The 25,000-nt window shown below is 36.6% G+C and overlaps 1 protein-coding gene across 1 annotated transcript in view; it reads left to right on the top strand.

The window, feature by feature from the left end:
- The window catches only part of LOC136831671 (major centromere autoantigen B-like), a 47,191-nt gene that overhangs the window by 14,912 nt on the left and 7,279 nt on the right, over nt 1-25,000 (top strand). Inside the window, exon 2 of the mRNA XM_067092300.1 lies at nt 20,015-20,094. Within this exon, the coding sequence (XP_066948401.1) occupies nt 20,015-20,094 (80 nt within the window). The remainder of the gene's footprint in view (nt 1-20,014; nt 20,095-25,000) is intronic.

Genomic DNA, 25,000 nt, shown 5'->3' on the forward strand with positions numbered 1-25,000 from the left:
AGCCCGTGCTGGCATAAAGCCAGCTCAACCAATAACAATAACAGGTGGACCTTGTATTCTCTAGACCTTGGTCGTGCCCTTCAGAAAGTATATACAGTAACACAGTGTCGTGACTGCCCATCTGGAATCTACCTCATATTCCTGTCAATTTTTACGTTAATGTTGGACTGCGGAAAGTTCAGACTTAGCGTTAAATACCTGTCGTCTATCGCTGTTACACACACAAGTACCGTACTGTTCTTCTCCTATAATTCAAAATAAGTCTAAAAAAAAAAAAAATAATTCTTTTCACTTGTGGACGATAATCACAGAACACCGCACTGTCACTTGTGAATCTGACTGATCCGCAATACTTGTTTTCATGTATAAGAAACACCATTCATCACCAAAACATACCCCAGCGGGCAGTGACAGTAACCCGAAATTTACGAGCAGCAGATACTAATTAAACAAATAACTACACAGTCTTCTTCGCATGTAAAATTTGTGCATTCTAGAAAAGCAGAATAATGAGCCGGAAAAGCAACATTTGGAAACGTCCGAAAATATAAATATATATATCTAATATTTAAATTTATTTATTTTCCATCTAGCGAAGATGCAATGCATTACGACCCTAATACCATTCTCCTTGCATTTTAATACAATTTTTATCTATCTAATAATTCTTTAATTCATTTGTTCTTTTTTTAATAAGTGAGATCTCCTCTTTCTGTATTTCCTTTTACCACCTCTTACTTCTTCCTAATGAACACCCTAATATTCTTTGGGAGATTGAATTTCGGGTCAATGGTAACTGTGGGCTTGTTCCATACGGACAGGCTTCGTTTTCTGAATAATAATAATAATAATAATAATAATAATAATAATAATAATAATAATAATAATAATATTAATAATAATAATAATGATAATAATAATAATAATAATAATAATAATAATAATAATAATAATAATAATAATAATAATAATAATACCGAATGCCTTTCAATAACGCATGTCTGAAGGCAAACTAAAGATAAATAAAGATAGAAGACAAGACAGTGGGGCTCATTCTAAAGGGGATAGCAGAATCAACATGGGAGAGTAAAGGTTATTAATCGAGAGGAGGATTCCACAGTCTGGCAGTGGATGGAATGAAACAGCTACTGAGCAACGAAACATGAGAGTTGTTTAAACACAGAAGGGAAAATAAGTGGTAATCTACCTGGTACTGAATCTATTATTATAATTACTGAATCTATTAAAATGACTGAATCTTTCAAAATCGTAACAGAAATAAGAATGAAATATCCCCATCCTAAAAAAATAATAAGAAATTGCGCCCATCCTAAAAAAAATAGTAAAGAAATACGCCCATCCTAAAAAAAATTTAAAAATACGCCCATCCTAAAAAAAATAAGAAATTGCGCCCATCCTAAAAAAAATTAAAAAAATACGCCCATCCTAAAAAAAAATAAAAAAATACGCCCATCCTAAAAAAATTTAAAAATACGCCCATCCTAAAAAAATAATAAGAAATTGCGCCCATCCTAAAAAAAACAATAAAAAAATACGCCCATCCTAAAAAAATAATAACAAAATACGCCCATATCTGACAAAAAATAATAACAAACTACGCCCATCCTGAGAAAAAATAATACAAAAATAACCCAAAATCGGCGCGTACAGAGAGAGAGAGGGAGAGACAGAGATAAAACTACAACCTGTGCCGACGCCGCCGCCGCCGCCAGCCCCAGAAATGATGACGGATTGGGTTGTTAGTTTCCAATTAACTGGGCAGACCGGAGGATGCTGAAGGTTGCTGACGAACCAACAACATCTGCGCTTGTTTATTAATTCGTCATTGATAAGAGAGAGAGAGAGAGAGAGAGAGAGAGAGAGAGAGAGAGAGAGAGAGAGAGACACCTGCTGCTGCTCTTCTGCTAGGTCTCTCTCTCTCTCTCTCTCTCTCTCTCTATTTGTGCAGGTAATATTAATATGAAGACAATTCATTTCAATTCAAGTCCCTGGATGCTTCTCTCTCTCTCTCTCTCTCTCTCTCTCTCTCTCTCTTTGTTTGTACAGGTAATATTAATATGAAGACGATTCATTTCAATTCAGGTCCCTGGATGCTCTCTCTCTCTCTCTCTCTCTCTCTCTCTCTCTCTCTCTCTCTCTCTCTCTCTCTCTCTCTCTCTCTCTCGTTTGTGCAGGTAATATTAATATGTAGAAAATTCATTTCAATTCAGTTCCCTGGACAAGTACAGTATGCAGAGCCAACCGATATAAATATACAATAGCAAGATAACGTATGTGGTGACATATAAACTAATAATAATAATAATAATAATAATAATAATAATAATAATAATAATAATAATAATAATAATAATAATAATAATAATAATAAGAAGAAGAAGAAGAAGAAGAAGAAGAAGAAGAAGAAGAAGAAGAAGAAGAAGAATATTAGTAGTAGGAGTAAAACAATAGGCCTACTAATAACAGTGGTGCAACACGAACGGAAAGTAACGGTGAAATGTACTACAGGTTCAATTATTATCAACATTAAGAATAGCGGCATTACCTAACTGAACTGATTACTGCACGTGAGGCAATTAAGAAAATTCAAACACACACATACATATATATATATATATATATATATATATATATATATATATATATATATATATATATATATATATATATATATATATATATATATATATATATATATATATATATAATTTTTTTATATATATATTATTCTATTTTTAGTTCATATTATCAAAATTAACTGACATCTCGACTCGAGAAGGAATCAAAATAAACGGAATAAAAAAACACAAATACAACAAAATTCACAATCGAAAATCGGTTTCCAGTAGTAATTCTGTCGGTCGTAAATGAAGACTGTTTCGCTAGGAATGTGTCTGACTTACATTTACTAACATATAAGTCTACTTTCAGAGCCTGTTAGAATATTTCCTTTCTTAGGGAGAAGTTGAATAGTGCAAACTATCAGTTCAAAGATTGTCTTAACTTAATTCAAGATATTTCTTCTATTCGACTTTCCCGTTAGTTTTCGTACATAACCGTGACCCTTTGCTAAAAGAGAATAAGATTTATATAACCACTGCAATCTTCTGTTACTCCCGCCGTTTCTACAGTGTCTCATTGTGACCCATTCTTGCTTACAACAGTCTCCTAAAATTTGATAATGGGCGTTCTATTAACCGTTGGTTTTTATTGCAGTGTGATCCATAGCTGTTTTCACCAGACTGCAAAGGTCTGTCGTCTGTATAAGTAATGCTTTCAATTTTTTTTTAATTATATAGTAGGAAGAGTGACTTATACAGCTTTGAGTTTTTTTTATATTATTTTAATTATTTTTTGGCAGACTCGAACTGACGTCCCCTTGTGTCAGAATCCACAAAGGTGCCAACTTAGCCATGGGAGGCATGAACCTGCCGTTCAGATGTAAAATAGCGTGTAAGGGGAAGGTTCAAAATTAAGAAGCGTAAGGGAGACATCACAGAACATTCCAAGAAGTTCATCCTGGAAACCCACAACATAATCGTTTTAAAAGAGCGTGGAAAATTTGGTTTGGTCTGCACTTCTCTTTCAGTTGTATCCAAACTTTTTCTCCATTTTTTAGGTATCTGTGACTATTACAACTCCTAATAACAGGTCTACTTGGGACGCCAGTTGTATTTAGTAACCGATTCTCTCACGATCTGACCTTATTGCAATATTAAAAATTGAAATTGCATCCGGAACAACCCTCAGTAGCATTGTCATTAAAGTTGGGCCCCCCATCCCACCCCTCTCTCTCTCTCTCTCTCTCTCTCTCTCTCTCTCTCTCTCTCTCTCTCTCTCTCTCTCTTGTCCTTTTTGATCCACGGTCTAAGTCTGACTCATTCTGGGGCTTTCATCTTTCTCTTTTCAAATTGTTGAAACAAGTGTTTTGGAGTATCTCTCTCTCTCTCTCTCTCTCTCTCTCTCTCTCTCTCTCTCTCTCTCTCTCTCTCTCTCTCGTGGCGAAATGGTAACGTACCAGCTCACAGGCTGCAGAACTAGAGCTCGATATTCGAAACGAACAAGGAGAGACGGTATGGGCACATCAACTAAAATACAGTGAAGATTCTCTCAGATCTTGCACAACAAACTGCCGTTACAAGGTGTGTGTGTGTGTGTGTGAGTAAAAGAGAGAGAGAGAGAGAGAGAGAGAGAGAGAGAGAGAGAGAGAGAGAGAGAGAGAGAGAGAGAGAGAGAGAGATGTAAAATCAGAAATGGAAATGCAGCTGACACCGTAATTTAGTCATAAATATGATATGTATTCCAACACCCAGCCTTTCAATTTCTCCTCCCTGCTGCGTGACACCCAGAGGAGGGCTGGGGGTGGGGTGGGGGGCGAAGTCACAGATAGACGGACAGATTGCTCCACAACACCCTAGACCACAACCCAGACCTCCTCCTAACAACCTCCCAACGACCCCATTCAACCCTGCCGGTAACCCCGTATACGCAGACCCCCAGAAGAAATAATCATAATAATAATAACAACAAATAATAAACATTTCCACATGAACCCATTCACTGACTCGAGCCCAGATGATGTCACGATACTGTACGTATAAAAGAAATTCTTCCGAGGGAGATGGAATCTGATTGGACGATTGCTTTGTGAAGGCGACCAATGGGAGGTCGTCAGTGTTGGCTATCTCGGCATTGGCCTGATATGGAATTGCCACAACGCCCAGTGGATTTTTGCTATCTTCTTCCCCTTGTCTGTCCGTTGCGAGAGAGCTCTCTCTCTCTCTCTCTCTCTCTCTCTCTCTCTCTCTCTCTCTCTCTCTCTCTCTCTCTCTCCACGTATAAACAAGCAACAGAATGTTAAACTCACGAGTAAGCGAAACTAACCGCAAATGTTACATAATTTTTCAGGAGAAAAAAATAATTTCAATTATTTTTCCAGTATGTCTATAAAATGTCGCCAAACTATCAAAGAACAAATTATTCCTTTCTTACCGCACATAAAAAAAATAATAACGAATTATGAATGCTGTGATACCAACAGGCAGAACCGTGAACAAATGAACACACAATTATACAATACAATAATTAAAAAAGCCAGTGTATTTTTCTGTATTTTTGTTTAGCAAGAGCAATGGAACAGGCATCAGAGTATAGCGATCAGGAAACACTAAGGCAAGAAAAGAATTCCACAGCTCCACCTAAAAAAGAGAATAGCACACCTGTTCGTTACAAATAGACTATGGTATAGGAATAAGGGAACACTTCAGTAAGGTGGTAATTCAAAGTTTCAAATATCTGAAAATGCAACAAACCTTTGAGGGAATATGGAGATACGCATGCAGGCACAGAATTCCAAAGTTGGATGTTACGAAGAAAGAGACAGCCTTAGAGATTATGCATCTGCATCTTTCAGAGAAGATATGGGATAAGCTAATCTCTGGAATCTTACTAAAGAGAAGATATAGGATGAGCTAATATCTGAAATCCTACCCTACTTCTGTGAAACAATTCCTCAGTTCCTATAAAATTCCTTCTATAGAGAAGCGGGTTGATCTATTCTCTTCTTCTGGAATGGAATGGAATGGAATGGAATGGAATACAGAATTTAGGACAGAAGCCAAGCACTGGGACCTATGAAGTCATTCAGCGGTGGAAAGGGAATGGAGAGTAGGTAGGTTTGAAAGGTGTAACAGGATGAAAACCTCGCAGTTGCACTATGAAATCATTGTTAAGAGAGGGCGGATAGTAAGATGGAAGAAAGAGAATATAAACGGAGGTACAGTAAAAGGAATGAAAGGGGGTTGCAGCTAGGGGCCGAAGGGACGCTGCAAAGAACCTTTAGTAACGTCTACAGTGCACCGGGTGGGGTGCACTAAAGGCATTACGGGGATTCTCTTATTCTGCGTCATTCATTCACTTTTTTTTTTACTTTTACCTCTTTCCCATTAAGCCTCTCTCACAGTTCCTTAGATCTCTGTACAATGTTGCTCACTTACTAAGCAGCTCCCTGAGGCCTCACTGTGACCCATCGCTTTTCACCGCAGGATCCTTGGCTCTGTTGTCAGTTCCATCAACGAATACCTGTGCTTAGCCCTCCTCTTTTATCCGGTATACCGAGTAGCTCAAGAGAATTGCAATGCAACATTTTATGCAATGTTTATCCTCCTAACTGCTGAATCGCAAATGAACCCAGGTTCTGGAAACTTCCAAAGCTTTAGCTGTTTCATGGACCTTCACAGAGGTTCTATCAGTAATAATTAGATACCTCAGGAAAATAATGTGTCAGTCACTTATCCCGTGCATGTGAACTGGTGTTTCCTATCTATTAAGGCCCCTTCATTTGAACACCTCTACTAAACCATCCACTTCTATCAGTTTTTAGATTCCATCATGGTAAATATACTTACACCTCTTAGAATATGAGAACGGAATCCTCCCCACCTACTATATACATCCATACACTCATAGACACACACACACACATATATATATATATATATATATATATATATATATATATATATATATATATATATATATATACATTGTAAAACGTAAAAGGAGAACTTATCCATATATTTCGTTTCCTGTCCACGATTTTTACACACACCCTCTCTCTCTCTCATTTCCCTAAACCCACAACCTCAACACCTACACTACAAAAACCATTTAGCGACCGGTCGGCCAGTTACAAATATCAACCCCCTCCCCTTTCTACCTCTCTCACTCTTACTCTCTCTCTCTCTCTCTCTCTCTCTCTCTCTCTCTCTCTCTCTCTCACCCCATGACAAAACCCGAAATCCTTTCGTCCGTATCTCTCGTCCAAACCCCCCCCCCCTTCCATAACCCCCACCCCCAACCCCAAAACCTCACCCAGTCCCCAACCCCAAACCTTGACGGTGATGATGAGGCGATTACAGTGTGGTCGCTGGTTACGCCCCTGTTTCCAAGCCTCACCGCCCCGACTGGTGTCATGTGTCCGAATTTTGATGGATTAGTTGCTGTACAATACGGCCGGCGTGTTGGAAAAGAGAGAGAGAGAGAGAGAGAGAGAGAGAGAGAGAGAGAGAGAGAGAGAGAGAGAGAGCCAAAAGCTTTAAGGTAGGGATGGGAAGTAAAAAAAAAAAAAAAAAAAAAAAAATATATATATATATATATATATATATATATATATATATATATATATATATATACACATATATATATGTGTCTGCGTGTGTGTACGCGTGCATGCGTGTTCCGTTCAAATCTAAACATGCTGAAAACAACATTTTCATCTAAATATTCATGAAAAATTAATGTTCACAGTAAAAAAATTACATATATATATATATATATATATATATATATATATATATATATATATATATATATATATATATACTGTATGTATATATATATATGTAAGTGTGTGTACGTATGCATAGGCATATGTATGCATATATATATATATATATATATATATATATATATATATATATATATATATATATATATATATATATATATATATATACATATATAATTTCTGAATCACATCGGGATCGAACCCGGGAATCTGAATGCACGTGTATATGCGCGTGTATATACAACAACTACTCATGTTAATTCGCAACTGGCTCTTGTTTTTTACACAGTCTCTTTCCGCAAACCGTTCGTGATTTTCCACAACTGACTTTTTGCATGCTCAGCGGGTACCCCCTTGCCTGAAGAACACATTCGCGTGAATTCCACTTGACGGAAATCCTAACGACTCTGGTCGACCATATACATATGCGTACTGCGCGCAGACGAGTGGATGTGGGAGTATGTATACACTGTGCGTATGAATGTGTTTGTGGGCGTTTGTTACTGGGTTATTCTGGTGTCATTAATAATAATAATAATAATAATAATAATAATAATAATAATAATAATAATAATAATAGTACTGCTGTATATCCCTGGAGTTTCTGAACCCAATAATAATAATAATAATAATAATAATAATAATACTGTATATCCCCGGAGTTCCTGACCACAATAATAATAATAATAATAATAATAATAATAATAATAATAATAATAATAATAATAATAATAATAATTCTAGCTCTACCATTCCTTTTACTTTCGTTGTTGTAGTTATTTTCACAACATTCAAACTTATTCCAGTAAACGGGAAGTTAACTTGAACATTCAATACGTCAGCCAACAATTAATAATATATATATTAATATTTTCGGAGACCCTAAAATAGATCAGTGTAGATTTTCCTGTCAACTCCGTCATCCAGTGAAATAAGTTATCCACGTAAAACTGATTCCAGCCAGTACTCTGAAGTTACGTCACTTACATATATATATATGAATAAACAGTGATTATGATTTAAGCCCGTCAGAAACATGTAAAGAAGGAGCCGAAGTTTCTTCGGCACAATCGAGTTTTCTGTACAGCCGCTACAGCGTATGATCAAGGCCACCGAGAAAAAAAGTTAAGTATACCTTAGTTTTACCAGACCACTGAGCTGATTAACAGCTCTCCTAGGGCTGGCCCGAAGGATTAGAATTATTTTACGTGGCTAAGAACCAATTGGTTACTTAGCAACGGGACCTACAGCTTATTGTGGAATCCGAACCACATTATAGCGAGAAATGAATTTCTATCACCAGAAATCAATTCCTCTAACTCTTCATCAGCCGGCCGGGGAATTGAACTCCGGCCCATCGAGTGACAGTCCGCAGCTCTACCGACTCACCCAACAAAGACCTCCACCAAAGATCTATCTTTCGGTGGTCTCGGTATAATGCTGTATGAGCCGCGGCCCATGAAACCTTAACCACCGTCCGGTGGTGGCCTACCCTATATCATTGCCATATGCACGTTCATGGCTAACTTTAACCTTGAATAAAATAAAAACTACTGAGGCTAGAGGGTTGCAAATTGGTATGTTTGATGGTTGGAGGGTGGATGATCAACATACCAATTTGCAGCCCTCTAGCCTCAGTAGTTTTTAAGATCTGAGGGCGGAGAGAAATAGTGCGGACAGGGAAAAGTGCGGACAGAAAAAAGTGCGGACGGACAAAGCCGGCACAATAGTTTTCTTTTCAGAAAACTAATAAAATTCAAATTTTTCTTCTCATATTGTTGCTATACATTGATTGCATTATTAATTTATTATATCTGGCACCACGGTAACGTGGAAGTCAAAAACCGAAGAAATAAAACAATATATTATAATTTTGAAAGGACAAAGTGTCTGCCCTGCAGGATAACTACTTCTGTTTCATGCAACAGGATATCGTCAGCCTCATGGCATAGGATATCGCCAGTTTCATATCTATACTTCAATAGAATAGGATACCGTCCGTTCCATGGTACAGGATACCATCAGTTTCATGAGATGTCATCAGTCCCGTGGTTCAGGATATCGTCAGTCTCACGGTACAGGATACCGCCTGTTTCGTGAGACAGCATACCATCAGTCCTATGGAAAAGGATACCATCAGTCCCATGGTAGAGGATAACACCAGTTTCATAAGACAGGTTACTATCAGTCCCGAAGAACAGGATATCGTCAGTCCCAGGGTAGGGGATACCGACAGTGTCATGAGATGGGATGCCATCATCAGTCCCATGGAACCGAATATCATATGTCTCATGGCATATGATACCCGTAGTTTCATGAGCTAGACTACCTTCAGTACCATGGTATAGGATACCGTCAACCCTATGGTATAGGATATCGCCAGTCCCGTGGAACGGGATACCATCAGTTCCATGAAACGATACCGCCAGTCCCGCGGAATATGGTACCATAAGCCCCATGGATTAGGATATGAGATAAAACACCATTATTCCTTTGGGGGGAAAATACCATAATTCCCATAGAATAGGATATGAGATAAGATACCATTATTCCTATGGGGGAAAATACCATCAGTCCCATGGATTAGGATATGAGATAAGATACCATCATTCCTATGGGGGGAAAGTACCATCAGTCCCATGGATTAGGATATGAGATAGGATACAATTATTCCTATGGGGGAAAATACCATCAGTCCCATGGATTAGGATATGAGATAGGATACAATTATTCCTATGGGGGAAAATACCATAAGTCCCATGGATTAGGATATGAGATAGGATACCATTATTCCTATGGGGGAAAATACCATCAGTCCCATGGATTAGGATTTGAGATAGGATACGTTTAGTCCTATGGGGGAAAATACCATCAGTCCCATGGATTAGGATTTGAGATAGGATACCATTATTCCTATGGGGAAAAATACCATCAGTCCCATGGAATAGGATATGAGAAAGGATATCATTATTCCTATGGGGGAAAATACCATCAGTCCCATGGAATAGGATATGAGATAAGATACCATTATTCCTATGGGGTAAATACCATAAGTCCCATGGATTAGGAGCTGAGATAGGATACCATTATTCCTATGGGGGAAAATACCATCAGTCCCATGGATTAGGATTTGAGATAGGATTCCATTATTCCTATGGGGGAAAATACCATCAGTCCCATGGATTAGGATATGAGATAAGATACCATTTTTCCTATGGGGCAAATACCATCAGTCCATGGATTAGGATATGAGATAGGATACCATTATTACCATGGGGGAAAATACCATTAGTCCCATGGATTAGGATATGAGATAGGATACCATTATTCCTATGGGGGAAAATACCATAAGTCCCATGGAATAGGGTAAGAGATAGGATACCATTATTCCTATGGGGGATAATACCATAAGTCCATGGAATAGGATATAAGATAGGATACAATTATTCCTATGGGGGAAAATACCATCAGCCCCTTGGAATATGATAACACCAGTCTCATTAAGTAGGATATCCTCAATCCCAAATCACAGGATACCATATCTTCCATAGATTAGGAAACCGTTCCATAGAATAAGGTGAATTTGGGGTATGGGACAATAAAGGGAGATATCAGCTCTTAAAAATATAACAAGAAAACATTAATTTAATTGATATCTGAAAGGTGGAAAGGGGAGGAAAAATATTTTGCCAAAAATACCTAACATAAAATTGCTCCAAACAGGACGCCAAGGTAAACTGGTATACAATCAGATGTGGCAATGAAAAACTCGGCTCACAAAAATTGCCTTCTGAAAATGGAATGCTGAAGTATTAGCTTATGTATACGTGTGTGTGTGTGTGTGTGTGTATATATATATATATATATATATATATATATATATATATATATATATATATATATATATATATATATATATATATATATATATATATATATACTCTGTATATACATGTATGTAAATATATATATATATATATATATATATATATATATATATATATATATATATATATATATATATATATATATATATATATATATATATATATATATTATTAATGTATGTATATATATATATATAATTATATATATGTATGTATATAAATATATACGTATATATGTGTGTAAAGGAATGGCACCAAATCTTTTGGGATGAGGTTGCTAGCCGAATGCCCTACTTAAAACTAGATTTAACTAACCATAGCCATCTAACTACCAAACACTTAATTTACTGCTTAGGTAAATAGAGGCACAAAGGGTATTTAGCAAAGGGTGTCATGGGTCCCCTCTCTCTCTCTCTCTCTCTCTCTCTCTCTCTCTCTCACGCGCGCGCGCGCGCTCGCTCTCTACATCCTTAATCTAAATCCTTCCTTAAAAGGGAGTCTTCTCCTACATACTAACGTCCTTGGGGTTCGATATCGCGGCAGCCAGGGATTTTTCAGCCATCCTACGAACGCCAGATTCTTCCACATTCCTTCATTAATTTTTTCCTCCCTTTTTTATCGTTTCGTTCCATTTTCTACTCTTGGCGTGGGCGTGTCTGTAGCTCTTTCGCTGTTGCTTTTTTTTATTTCTCTGTTACTTATATTACCTTTCATCTTCTCTCTTCTTACTTTCTCTGTTGTTTTATACCGAGGCATTTTATATATCTCTCTTCTCCTAACTTCTCTTGCGTATTTTCTCTTTCTTGATGTAAGTTTCCCAAGCCATTGCTGTCTATCTATCCATCTATCTACTTATTTGTCATTCTATATATCTGTCTATTTATCTACCTGTCTATTTATCTATCTATCTATCTATCTATTTATGTACCTATCTTTTTTTAATTCTTCGTTATTTTCTGGTTCATTGATTTCAACTTGCTTGGAATAGGCATGACACATCCTACTTTTCAATTTCTCTCGTTTTGTTTCATTTTTATTTTCCTCTCTCTCTCTCTCTCTCTCTCTCTCTCTCTCTCTCTCTCTCTCTCTCTCTCTCTCTCTCTCTCTCTCTCCGAATCGTAAACGGAATGCCGATGACGACCAAAAAACGTTTGCATTCATTAACTGAACCGATCATCACGATACCCAGCTGGTGGTCTCTCTCTCTCTCTCTCTCTCTCTCTCTCTCTCTCTCTCTCTCTCTCTCTCTCTCTCTCCGGGGGAGAGAGAGAGGGTGAGGAAAGGAGAAAAGGGGAGGGACCCTTCGTTAAAGTAAGAATATCTAAACTATTTATTCAAATATATATATATATATATATATATATATATATATATATATATATATATATATATATATATATATATATTATTTGAGAGGTAGACAGACAGAGACCTTACTGTTACTGTTTTTGTTAATAATGCCTTATAATCCTGAACTGAATTTTTATTAATATATTATTTTCATAATTTGTATTCAGTCCTAACTCACATGCTTCGTTCCTTACTTATTTTTGCATATAATCTGTTTGTTTCATAAAAATATATGCTCAAGAATAAAATATCTCTATCTTCTCATTACGAATAATGTGCCGGAGAGCAAAATATATAAAATATTCTCTCCGTCCAAATAGATTCAAGTTTACACAGAAGGCTTTGGAGCCCTGTCCATGCTCTAGAAAGCTCTGTATAGAATTTGAAATATGCTGTCATAAAAATTACTGTGAATTCAATCGTTCAGTAATAACCATTATAATAATAATTTATAGAAAAAACATTAAATTCTACATTATACAAGTACAACTGCATATTTACTAACAGCAACAAATAATAAAAAAATAAAAAAAAGAAAGGAAATATCCCTCACTTCTCCTCAAAAGTATCCGGGAAGGCATTTGGTCTCACGGGGCATAAGAGAGTAGAAATGTGGAAAGGGGCATTACGATGAGGGGGGTGGGGGTAGGGGGGGAGGGGAATGAGCCTAGTAAAGGGTCGGTTATTTAACAATTAATGTAGCTGTAAGCGAGAGGCTCCCTGCCAGGAGCATGGCCGGTAATGGACCTTGATCATCATCATTAGACGAAACCATCGAATTATTCCCTGGGAGATTTTCTCAAACCTTTCGTGCTTCTCTCTCTCTCTCTCTCTCTCTCTCTCTCTCTCTCTCTCTCTCAAGGTGTTTCTCCTCAATTTTCATTTACGTATGGGAATGTTCAAACGTTTCTTATTGCTAATGAATGACTTTGATTATATTGCATGACGGATGTATGTCGGTATACATACATACATACATGCACACATACATATGTATATATATACATATATATACACACACACACACACACACACACACACACACATATATATATATATATATATATATATATATATATATATATATATATATATATATATATATATATATATATATATATATATATATATATATATATAGCCTTTTGGAATATTGCTTAATGCTTTTAGCCCATGTTCTACTGAACCTGGCGACCACCAAGCCAAGTCGACCAACCACCAGATATTCAATTCAGTGTTTAATTCATCCAAAGCCTAGTGAGTGACATATACATATATATGTATGTATATATATATATAGATATATATAGATACATATATATATATATATATATATATATATATATATATATATATATAAATGTATTTAAATGTATGTGTATATATATATATGAATAAAATAGTCGACAAACCATCACTCCTTATCAACAACAAACCACTTAATCAAAACAAAACAAATAATAAAAATAACAACGAGGAAATATCATCCACAAACGAAGCACGCCGAGAAAATGAGTCCGTCTCCCCGAACAAAAGAAATCCATTAGAACGATTTCCTCTCCCAAAACAAATAAGTAGGACAAACGGACAAAAGCAAAAAAAAAAAGAAGAAGAAAAAACTATGAATAAGCAATGAAGCAACCTTGCAGGTACGTAATCTAAAGGGCTAACGTACGGTGACGCAGACGTCATAAAGACGGGAAGCTACGAGGAGCACCGCCTTCTATCATTTATCCGGGAGATAAAAGGAGGTTTAACGAAATGAGGAGAAAATTAATAAAAAAAATAATAATGTGGTTCATTGGAAAGGAGACTGTTTGTAATTGTTTGCTGGAATTTGTTTGGTAAAGATGTTTTAGAGGCATATATGTATATATAGTATACAGTAATATACACATACATATATATATATATATATTGTATGTATATATAGATTATATGTATATATATATATATACATGTTTAGTGTGTGTGTATATATATATATATATATATATATATATATATATATATATATATATATATATATATATATATACACACTATACAGTGTACATGTATATATAAATACATATACTGTATACCTATATATATACACATACTCTATATATATATATATATGTGTGTGGTGTCTGTGTATGTATAAACTGTATATACATACACATACATACATACATGCATATAGATATATATAATATATATAATACACACACAAGCACATTGCGAATAATGTCTATCACAAAGAAACTGCAACACAGTTTACTGTGATCTGCTTAAAAAAAATTATTTAATGTCAACTTACTACTTTTTTTGGCCACGTTTTTATCAAGGAAATATCGTAAACTAATATGGTCTAAGTGAGACGGTTCCAGCGGAAGATTTCGGCACAAACATGTCGTTTATTGATGAAGGCTTAAAAGGTTACGAGCATACTATTATTATCCGGTTTATTAGAGATAATTGAGATGATTTATGACTGAGAAATTTAACCGTCTGGTTTACTGGAAAGGTCGAGCTGTGAGATTTCGGACAATGGAGTGGCCTACTGCTTCGAAGCTTTCAATTTTTTATGTACAGACATGTTTGAGAATAATCAGTATTGTGTACTCAATGTTGAATAATTACCAAAAAAATATTTTAATAACTTAATTGATCTCAATCGCATATCAAACCATTTCATTATTTCCACGCTAAATATAATTGTTATATTACATAATAATTATCGGATACCCAAATGCGTGGTTACGACCCGAAGGAAAACAAACAACTAACCACTACAGAACGAAGAACTGTACAGAAATATATGACCTCATCCAGCAGCTATGACGTCACCCACTCGAGGCCAATCACCTCCTGTTATCAATCGGCCACACCCCCAAAAGAGGGCGTGGCCAGCCAGAGCAAAACGATTGCTTTTAATTTCCTCACAAACATAAATTGTATCATTTGGAGGAGGAGGAGGGGGAGGAGGGAGGAGAGGGAGAAGTAGGAAAATAAGATAAAATCAACGAACCCTTGTTAGTTCTGACTAACAGGTATGATAGCTAGAAGGCCGGTAATCGTCAATGATCAACTTTCAAGTTGTTTATTATTATTGTTGTTGTGATTGCTTAAACAAACATTCTCATGGACCTAAGGTATAAAAAGTTGACATTCTGCAAAGCAAGCTTCCACAGAACAGGATGAATGTCCGTATGTGAAAAAAATTAATAAAATATAAGATAAAAAGGAAATGAAGAAAAATAGTTGCGTGATGTCTCTGGTACAAATAATAATGGCACATGAAAGAGAAATGTAAGACTGAAAAAATATTCACCTTCATCTGAATGTTTACAAGACTGCGTTGAGAGAGAGAGAGAGAGAGAGAGAGAGAGAGAGAGAGAGAGAGAGAGAGAGAGAGAGAGAGAGAGAGAGGAAGAAGAATAAGAAGAATAAGAAGAATAAGAGGAGATAGAGAGAGAGAGAGAGATGAAGAAGAAGAAGAAGAAGAAGAAGAAGAAGAAGAAGAAGAAGAAGAAGAAGAAGAAGAAGAGAGAGAGAGAGAGAGAGAGAGAGAGAGAGAGAGAGAAGAAGAAGAAGAAGAAGAAGAAGAAGAAGAAGAAGAAGAAGAGAGAGAGAGTGAGAGAGAGAAAGAGAGAGAGAAAGAAGAAGAAGAAGAAGAAGAAGAAGAAGAAGAGAGAGAGAGAGAGAGAGAGAGAGAGAGAGAGAGAGAGAGGAGAAGAAGAGGAAGAAGAAGAAGGAGAGAGAGAGAGAGAGAGAGAGAGAGAGAGAGAGAGAGAGAGAGAGAGAGAGAGAGAGAAGAGAAGAAGAAGAAGAAGAAGAAGAAGAAGAAGAAGAAGAAGAAGAAGAAGAAGAAGGAGAGAGAGACGAAGAAGAAGAAGAAGAAGAAGAAGAAGAAGAAGAAGAAGAAGAAGAAGAAGAAGAAGGAGAAGAGAGAGAGAGAGAGAAGAAGAAGAAGAAGAAGAAGAAGAAGAGAGAGAGAGAGAGAGAGAGAGAGAGAGAGAGAGAGAGAGAGAGAAGAAGAAGAAGAAGAAGAAGAAGAAGAAGAAGAAGAAAGAGAGAGAGAGAGAGAGAGAGAGAGAGAGAGAGAGAGAGAGAGAGAGAGAGAGAGAAGAAGAAGAAGAAGAAGAAGAAGAAAAGAGAGAGAGAGAGAGAGAGAGAGAGAGAGAGGACCGGGGCACTCATTTTTACCCTGCTTATTCCGTCAAGCTTTGGGAATCTGAACCCGCGACTCGCATGATTTTCTTCCTTGAAGAAGCAGAAAGGTCTAAATCTCTTCCTTTATGGCTAAGAGACCCCCCTCTTTTTCTTCTTTCCTCTAACTTTTCTTTGTTTTATTTTTGGGCCTGGGCAAGGAAAGGTCATTAGGTTGCCCGTTGACCTGGGCTTTTTCTCGGCCATCTCACCTCTGGTGGGCGGATGAAATGCTAAGCTAATTATAGAAACCAAGGGTCACAATAATATAATTACACTTAATATTACAATGGTCACAATAATATAATTACACTTAATGTTACAAAGGTCACAATAATATAATTACGCTTAATATTACAAAGGTCACAATAATATAAGTACACTTAATATTACAAAGGTCACAATAATATAACTACGCTTAATATTACACAGGTCACAATAATATAATTACACTTAATATTACAAAGGTCACAATAATATAATTACGCTTATACTACAAAGGTCACAATAATATAATTACACTTAATATTACAAAGGTCACAATAATATAATTACACTTAATATTACAAAAGGTCACAATAATATAATTACGCTTAATATTACATAGGTTACAATAATATAATTACACTTACTATCACAAAGGTCACAATAACATAATTCCACTTAATATTACAAAGGTCACAATAATATATTTACAGTTAATATTACAAAGGTCACAATAATATAATTACACTTAATATTAGAAAGGTCACAAAGAGGTCTTAAACAAAATCAAAATAAGAGCGTTGGGAGGCCACAAATCTCCGCCAAAGCTGAGCAATCGACCAGGACATCAACCCCCCTCTGGGTTGAATTGAACGGAATTGAATATGGAATTTAGGCCAAAGGCCAAGCACTGGGACCTATGAGGTCATTCAGCGCTGAAACGGAAATTGAAAGTAAAAGGTTTGAAAGGTGTAACAGAAGGAAAACCTCGCAATTGCACTACGAATCAATTGTTAGGAGAGGGTGGATAGCAAAGTGGAAGAAAGAGAATATGAAAGGAGATACAGTAAAAGGAACGAAAGGGGTTACAGCTAGGGGGCGAAGGCTCGCTGCAAAGAACCTTAAGTAATGCCTACAGTGCACCACATAAGGAGCACTGACGGCTCTACCCCACTACGGGGTCCCCACCTCCTTTTGGGGTCCTTATTCAGATTCACACCTCTTCCGAAATCAAACGACTTTTCAAGAGTCAAACGCCTTTCGTAAAAGTTTCGTAAAAATTCACACTTAACTTCTGGCAATGTGAACGAAAATATATCCTTGTCGAAGGTAAATCGCTTTTAATATTCAATTCTCTCAGCCATAAATATTAAGTAATTCCTTATGACTCGTCTACATAAGAGGCCAATTAGCCATTCTTATCCAGTCCCCTAAATTAGCTCTTCATTTCTACAATCAATAACTTTTTAATACACATTCTGAATTTTGCAATTCTTGAATCCAATCTTCAACAGCTGAAAATTAAGATACTAAAACTCACAATCAATTTGACTGTATAACTCCCAAGTCTTCGGTACGTCATGGAATGGAATATACAGAATTTAGGCCAAAGGCCAAGCACTATGACCTAGGCTATGAGGTCATTCACCGCTGGAAAGGAAATTGAGAGTAGGCAGGTTTGAAATGTGTAACAGGAGGAAAATCTCGCAGTTGCACTCTGAAATAATTGTTAGGAGAGGGTGGATAGCAAGATGGAAGAAAGATAATATGAATGGAGGTACAGTAAAAAGAACGAAAGGCCCTTATGGGGCTCGGTACGAAATCCGTTATCAACTTTTAATAAACAGAAAACTAAAAAAAAAAATAAAAACAATAACACGTTTTCACGTTCAACATCAACATTTTCTTACTTAAAGAAGAAAGAAAACGGACCTCTCTACAAGCACTGCATATACCTCAACTTTTGGTTATACCATTCAATAAAATTCGTCTACTACGAATCAATTTCCTAATTCCAAAATTTACTACCAAATACCCAAGACCTTTTAAGAACTTCTCTAAAAGAAAGAAATTTCACCAATACGAGCACCATGTAATCCTGGGCTCTTGGCCGCATCAACCAATTACGTACGAACACGCACGGACACACGAGGGGCTCTCAAATCATTCACCCGAGAGAGCCAAATACAAAACCTCCCGCTGATGGTGCTATTGTTCAGATTTCTGGAGAAGAAGAAGAAGAAGAAGAAGAAGAAGAAGAAGAAGAAGAAGAAGAAGAAGAAGAAGAAGAAGAAGAAGAAGAAGAAAAGAGAGACAGAGAGAGAGAGAATACTATTTTTACAAAAGACTATTTTTCCCTCTGGAGGGCACCAGCAGAAGGGCCAGGCAGCCCAAGCTTAGCAGAAAGAAGAAGAAGAAGAAGAAGAAGAAGAAGAAGAAGAAGAAGAAGAAGAAGAAGAAGAAGAAAAAGAAGAAGAAGGAGAGAGAGAGAGAGAGAGAGAGAGAGAGAGAGAGAGAGAGAGAGAGAGAGAGAGAGAGAGAATATTATTTTTACAAGAGACCATTTTTCCCTCTGGAGGGCCTCTGCAGCAGGGCCAGGCAGCCCAAGCTTAGCAGAAGAAGAAGAAGGAGAGAGAGAGAGAGAGAGAGAGAGAGAGAGAGAGAGAGAGAGAGAGAGAGAGAGAGAACACTATTCACTATTTTTACAAGAGACCATTCTTCCCTCTGGAGGGCCTCCGCAGCAGGGCCAGGCAGCCTAAGCTTAGCAGAAGGAAGAAGAAGAAGAAGAAGAAGAAGAAGAAGAAGAAGAAGAAGAAGAAGAAGAGAGAGAGAGAGAGAGAGAGAGAGAGAGAGAGAGAGAGAGAGAGAACACTATTTTTACAAGAGACCATTTTTCCCTCTAGAGAGCACTAGCCAAAGCTTAGAAGAAGACGAAGAAGAAGAAGAAGAAGAAGAAGAAGAAGAAAGCGAGAGAGAGAGAAAGAGAATACTATTTTTACAAGACACCATTTTTCCCTCCGGAGGGCACCAGAAGCAGGGGCAAGCAGCCCAAGCTAAGGCAGCAGAAGGAGCAGAAGGAGCAGAAGGAGGGGGAGGAGGAGGAGGAGCATCGCGTGTCAGGGCCCGGCCAACCGGGAGCTATTGAGCTTCCCAAAATAATAGCCATGCGTCGGAGAGATGATTTCCCTCCCTATCACTTTCAAGCCATTGTTAAGAACTAATTTCGCAGGCTGTCAGGAAGCTGCCTTTGTCGGCCGAGGCTGAGGAAAAGAAGAAGAGGAAGGAGATGAAGGTGAAGAAGGAGAAGACGTAAGAGGAGACGAAGAAGAAGAAGAAGAAAAAGAAGAAGAAGAAGAAGAAAAGAAGAAGGAGGAGGAGGAGGAGGAGGAGGAGGAGGAGGAGGAGGAGGAGGAGGAGGAGGAGGAGAAGACGAAAGAGACGAAGAAGAAAGAGGAGGTGAAGAAGAAGAAGAAGAAGAAAGAGACGAAGAAGAAAGAGGAGGTGAAGAAGAAGAAGAAGAAGAAGAAGAAGACGAAAGAGACGAAGAAGAAGAAAGAGGAGAAGAAGAAGAAGACGAAAGAGACGAAGACGAAAGAGACGAAGAAGAAGAGAGAGGAGGAGAAGAAGGAGAAGAAAAAGAAAGAGAAGGAGAAGAAGAAGAAGAAGAAGAAGACAAAAGAGAAGAAGAAGAAGAAGGCTCTAACAGGCATCTTAGGATCTGGTGTGTGAGTGTCTCTCACCCATCTTTCTACAAGCAATGGCAATCATTGGTTCCCCAGATATGTAGACTTTTGGTTACAATTTTCAAAACTGACGATGTCATTTGGTGTCTCCCTTCTCTCTTATTTCCACCACTTTTACCCATTTTAGGTCCTAATCTATGTTCGTTTTCTTATTGTTTCTTTTTCCATACACAAAGTGGGAATGAAATTTGGTGTGTGTATGTGTGTGTGTGTTTGTGTGTCTCTCTCTCCTATCCGTTCAATCAGCTGCGGCCCTTCTTTGTTCTCGGGTATCTATCTTTCCTTTCCTTTTTACCTCAAAATTGACAGTGGGCTTGACTGCGTACATGTCTCTCTCTCTCTCCATTCTACCACATCTAGACTTTTTTTTTTTGTCTCGAAGATGCTGTTCATTCTTTATTTTTCCTAAGAATATTGTGATTATTTGCTCTCTCTCTCTCTCTCTCTCTCTCTCTCTCTCTCTCTCTCTTCCGATCCTTTTTGGTTCTTCGGTAACGACCCAATTTTTTCTGAGGATGACAAGGGCTAACAAGACTGTTTTTCCACGCCCAGTTTTTATGTAAGAACTTCCTTTCTGGCTAATTTTTTTTTAACTCATTACGCATATTAAGGACTTATGTGGTTTTTGAGTTCAATCACTTATGTTATTAATTGTATTTTATCTTTCAAATGCTATGATTGCTTCTTTGCTCCTTTTCTACCAATTTTGAAACTTGAAACACTCAAGTGCTGTTCTCATCTGTTTAGGTATTACGAGTTACTCATGGGCTTGCAGTGAGATCTCTTTCCCTACTCGTCATCTTGAATACCGATGCCACAATTGAAGGTCTCAGCAACTTGCTGTTTGTATGCCATTAAGGATACTTCTCCTATAAGGGAACGACCAGCTATTGGAACAGTTGTCAACAGATATTAGATGGTACAGATTACAAACCAGCATCCCTTAACTATGGCAATTCCGTAAGGGGTAGTGCCGGCAGTGCACCTCGCGCGGTACACTGTAGGCATTACTTAAGGTTCTTGCAGCTTCCCTTCGACCCGCAGCTGCAGCCCCTTTCATTCACTTTACTGTAACTCCCTTCATATTCTCTTTCTTCCATCTTACTTTCCACCCTCTCCTAACAATTGTCCCACCATTATTTTTAGCTTTGAATGGTCTCATAGGTCCCAAGCTCGGTCTTTGACCTAAATTTTATATTCCTATTCGTAAGTGTGGCAAGGAGCTAAATTGAATATGAGGGCTGATTTGGTCCTCTGGACTCGGACCCAGCAACCGAGAAACCACCTTCATCAGATTAAGACTCCTTGAGCAATTAGGGGAGTGTAAAGCCTACAGAGCGCCTTCTGCGACGCACTTTAGGCAGTACAACAGATTCTCTGAAGCAAATCTTCGATTCCAAATTCTGCCGATTTCTTTCTTTTTTTTTTAAATCCACCTAAAATGGTCTCTGCCAACTTAGCTGTCCAACCTCTTCAACATTGTGGCTCACGCCAAGTATGGAAAAAATGAAAGAGAGAGAGAGAGAGAGAGAGAGAGAGAGAGAGAGAGAGAGAGAGAGAGAGAGAGAGAGAGAGAGAGGAAAAAAAGTAATTGCAGTACATCATTAAATGTCATAAAATATATATCTTACAATTAAATTTAAAATAAAATAAAATTGAAATATTTCAGGAATCACTTCGTCATGTAGCATCAACGAAGCTATATTGAACATTTAAACGAGAGGGCCTAAAAAAATTATATATATATATATATATATATATATATATATATATATATATATATATATATATATATATATATATATATATATATATATATATATATAAAAGTAAGGAAAAGCATTCCCACTCTTTTTTATATCAACTGGTTTCATAAATGAAAATATCCTTTCTGTCTCACCCAAGAAAACAGCTCTCTCTCTCTCTCTCTCTCTCTCTCTCTCTCTCTCTCTCTCTCTCTCTCTCTCAATATCAGAGTAAGCAGGGCGGTGGCAGCCGCCGGCCGCCCACAGCCATCCGCGCCATCCCCTGACGACAATCAAAACAAAAACGCATCAATAAAAACATCATTAGCGTCGAAAGCTCCAGATTAATCTATGGACGATTGGCTGGATGACTGGGAACATTCTTAATCCTCTCGGGTTCCCCCCTAACCCCCTCCTCCTCAACCGTTTCTCTCTCTCTCTCTCTCTCTCTTTCTTCTCATCCATGTTTCTCTATCTCTCGCTTTATGTTTCTCTCTCCTTCCTCATCCATGTTCTCTCTCTCTCTCTCTCTCTCTCTCTCTCTCTCTCTCTCTCTCTCTCTCTCTCTCTCTCCTCTCTCTCTCTCAAAAACCTTCCTATCCCTTTCACGGTGGGATTTCGAAGTAATAGAATCACGGCATCTTTCTTTCTTTCCTCTTCCTGTTCTTCTTCTTCTTCCTAAAATCAAATGCGAATGGATTGGAGGAGTCTTCGTGAATCGGGTTATCATTTGGGTTCATTCTACAACTATCTTATTTACTTCTACTATAACCACATCTACATTATTATTATTATTATAATTATTATTATTATTATTATTATTATTATTATTATTATTATTATTATTATTATTATTATTATTATTATTAAGCAAGGAGGAATTGTTCTAAACTATCATGGTTTAGGCCCATTAACATTTTTTTAGTGACCTACAATAAATATAAATATAAATATATATATATATATATATATATATATATATATATATATATATATATATATATATATATATATATATATATATATATATATATATATATATACATATATATTATATACATATGTGTACATATCATATACATATATATATATTATGTACATATATATATATATATATATATATATATATATATATATATATATATATATATATATATATAAATAATAATTAAATGAATTATTATTATTATTATTATTATTATGCAGGAAGGAATTTTCTTAAATTGTCATGATTTGGGCCCGTTAACATTTAGTTTAGTGACCAATAATATAAATATATACATATATATTATATATATGTTATATATACTGTACATATATAATATAAATATACAATTAAATGACAATTATTATTATTGTTATTATTATTATTATTATTATAAATACTCCACATACAGGACATAAAAATGTCATATTTTTCTTTTACCAGTGCTGATACTTTACACTGAAATGTATATAAATAAATGACGTGAAAAAAATATTCAGTAAACTCTCTACTTCTATATTTTGAAGAATTTTTGGATCAAATCATTTTAATTCGGATTAACGAATTTAAATTCTTGCTTACATGACTTTCGTTATTTTGTTCACTAAACAAAGCAAGCAACATTTAGGAGTTTAAAATGGAATCTGATAAATAATCTCATTAATAGTTATAGATAGTCGTATTAAAAAAATATTATATGACTATGCACAAATTTCTTTCATCAAAGTGGGGTAAGAATTAACTCGCCCAGGCCCTGCCATTTTTCAATGGTATACATTTTGACGTAACAATGAACACTCAAATCTAGCATTCTGTTAATTCTTTTTCTCTCTTACCCCCTCTCTCCATTACAGGTGCAACCTACAACACTCGACCAACAACTAAGTACATCTTTCGCTAAATCATTAATTAGGGAACACGCCCATTCGTCCCTCCTCATCTGGTTCGAGAACGAGCAACATTCCCTCTGTGAGCTAAGCGCAGCGAGAGAGAGAGAGAGAGAGAGAGAGAGAGAGAGAGAGAGAGAGAGAGAGAGAGAGAGAGAGAGTGTATAATCACCCACACCACCACCATCACCAATACATTTCAATCTTAGCATTCATGAACCAAACATTATTTAAAAAGCGTAAAACAGTCCGCCATTGCTGACGCATATACATCACCATTTGAAGGGACTATATTTTTGCACCTAACTGGAATGCAAACCGATCAATCAGTCAATAATATCGACTTTCAAACAACACATTCTTATCCTGTCACTTCGCGCATGTCTTAACTGACGTAACCCACTTAACACCCTAACCAGTCACTCACCCAGATGAATTGGATATTAACAGAAGGTCTGATTATATTGTAAAGTTCAACTGGATACTGAATAAATATTCATCAGAATTTTATAAATAATGTTACCATTCGATATGTTGTTGTTATTGTTGAACATATGTTGTTGTTTTTTTGTTGCTGTTGTTGTTATATTAAGCTGGCTTTGTGCCAGCATAGGCAATTGCTCCTTGAACAAATGTATCTCTCTCTCTCTCTCTCTCTCTCTCTCTCTCTCTCTCTAACAGCTTACGTAGGAATCTCTGGAATCCTTCCTGATGTAGACCTCGATGTTCAAGTACGAATCGCATACGTACTGGACAGGAAGGAACCGTATTTTTCTAAAATTTTTATTTCAGCTATTCTAAACTCACAGAACTCTCCCGTAATATTTATCTTTAATGATGTGAAAACTGGAGCAA

This window comes from Macrobrachium rosenbergii, chromosome 48 (genome assembly GCF_040412425.1).
Source record: "Macrobrachium rosenbergii isolate ZJJX-2024 chromosome 48, ASM4041242v1, whole genome shotgun sequence".
NCBI lineage: Eukaryota > Metazoa > Arthropoda > Malacostraca > Decapoda > Palaemonidae > Macrobrachium > Macrobrachium rosenbergii.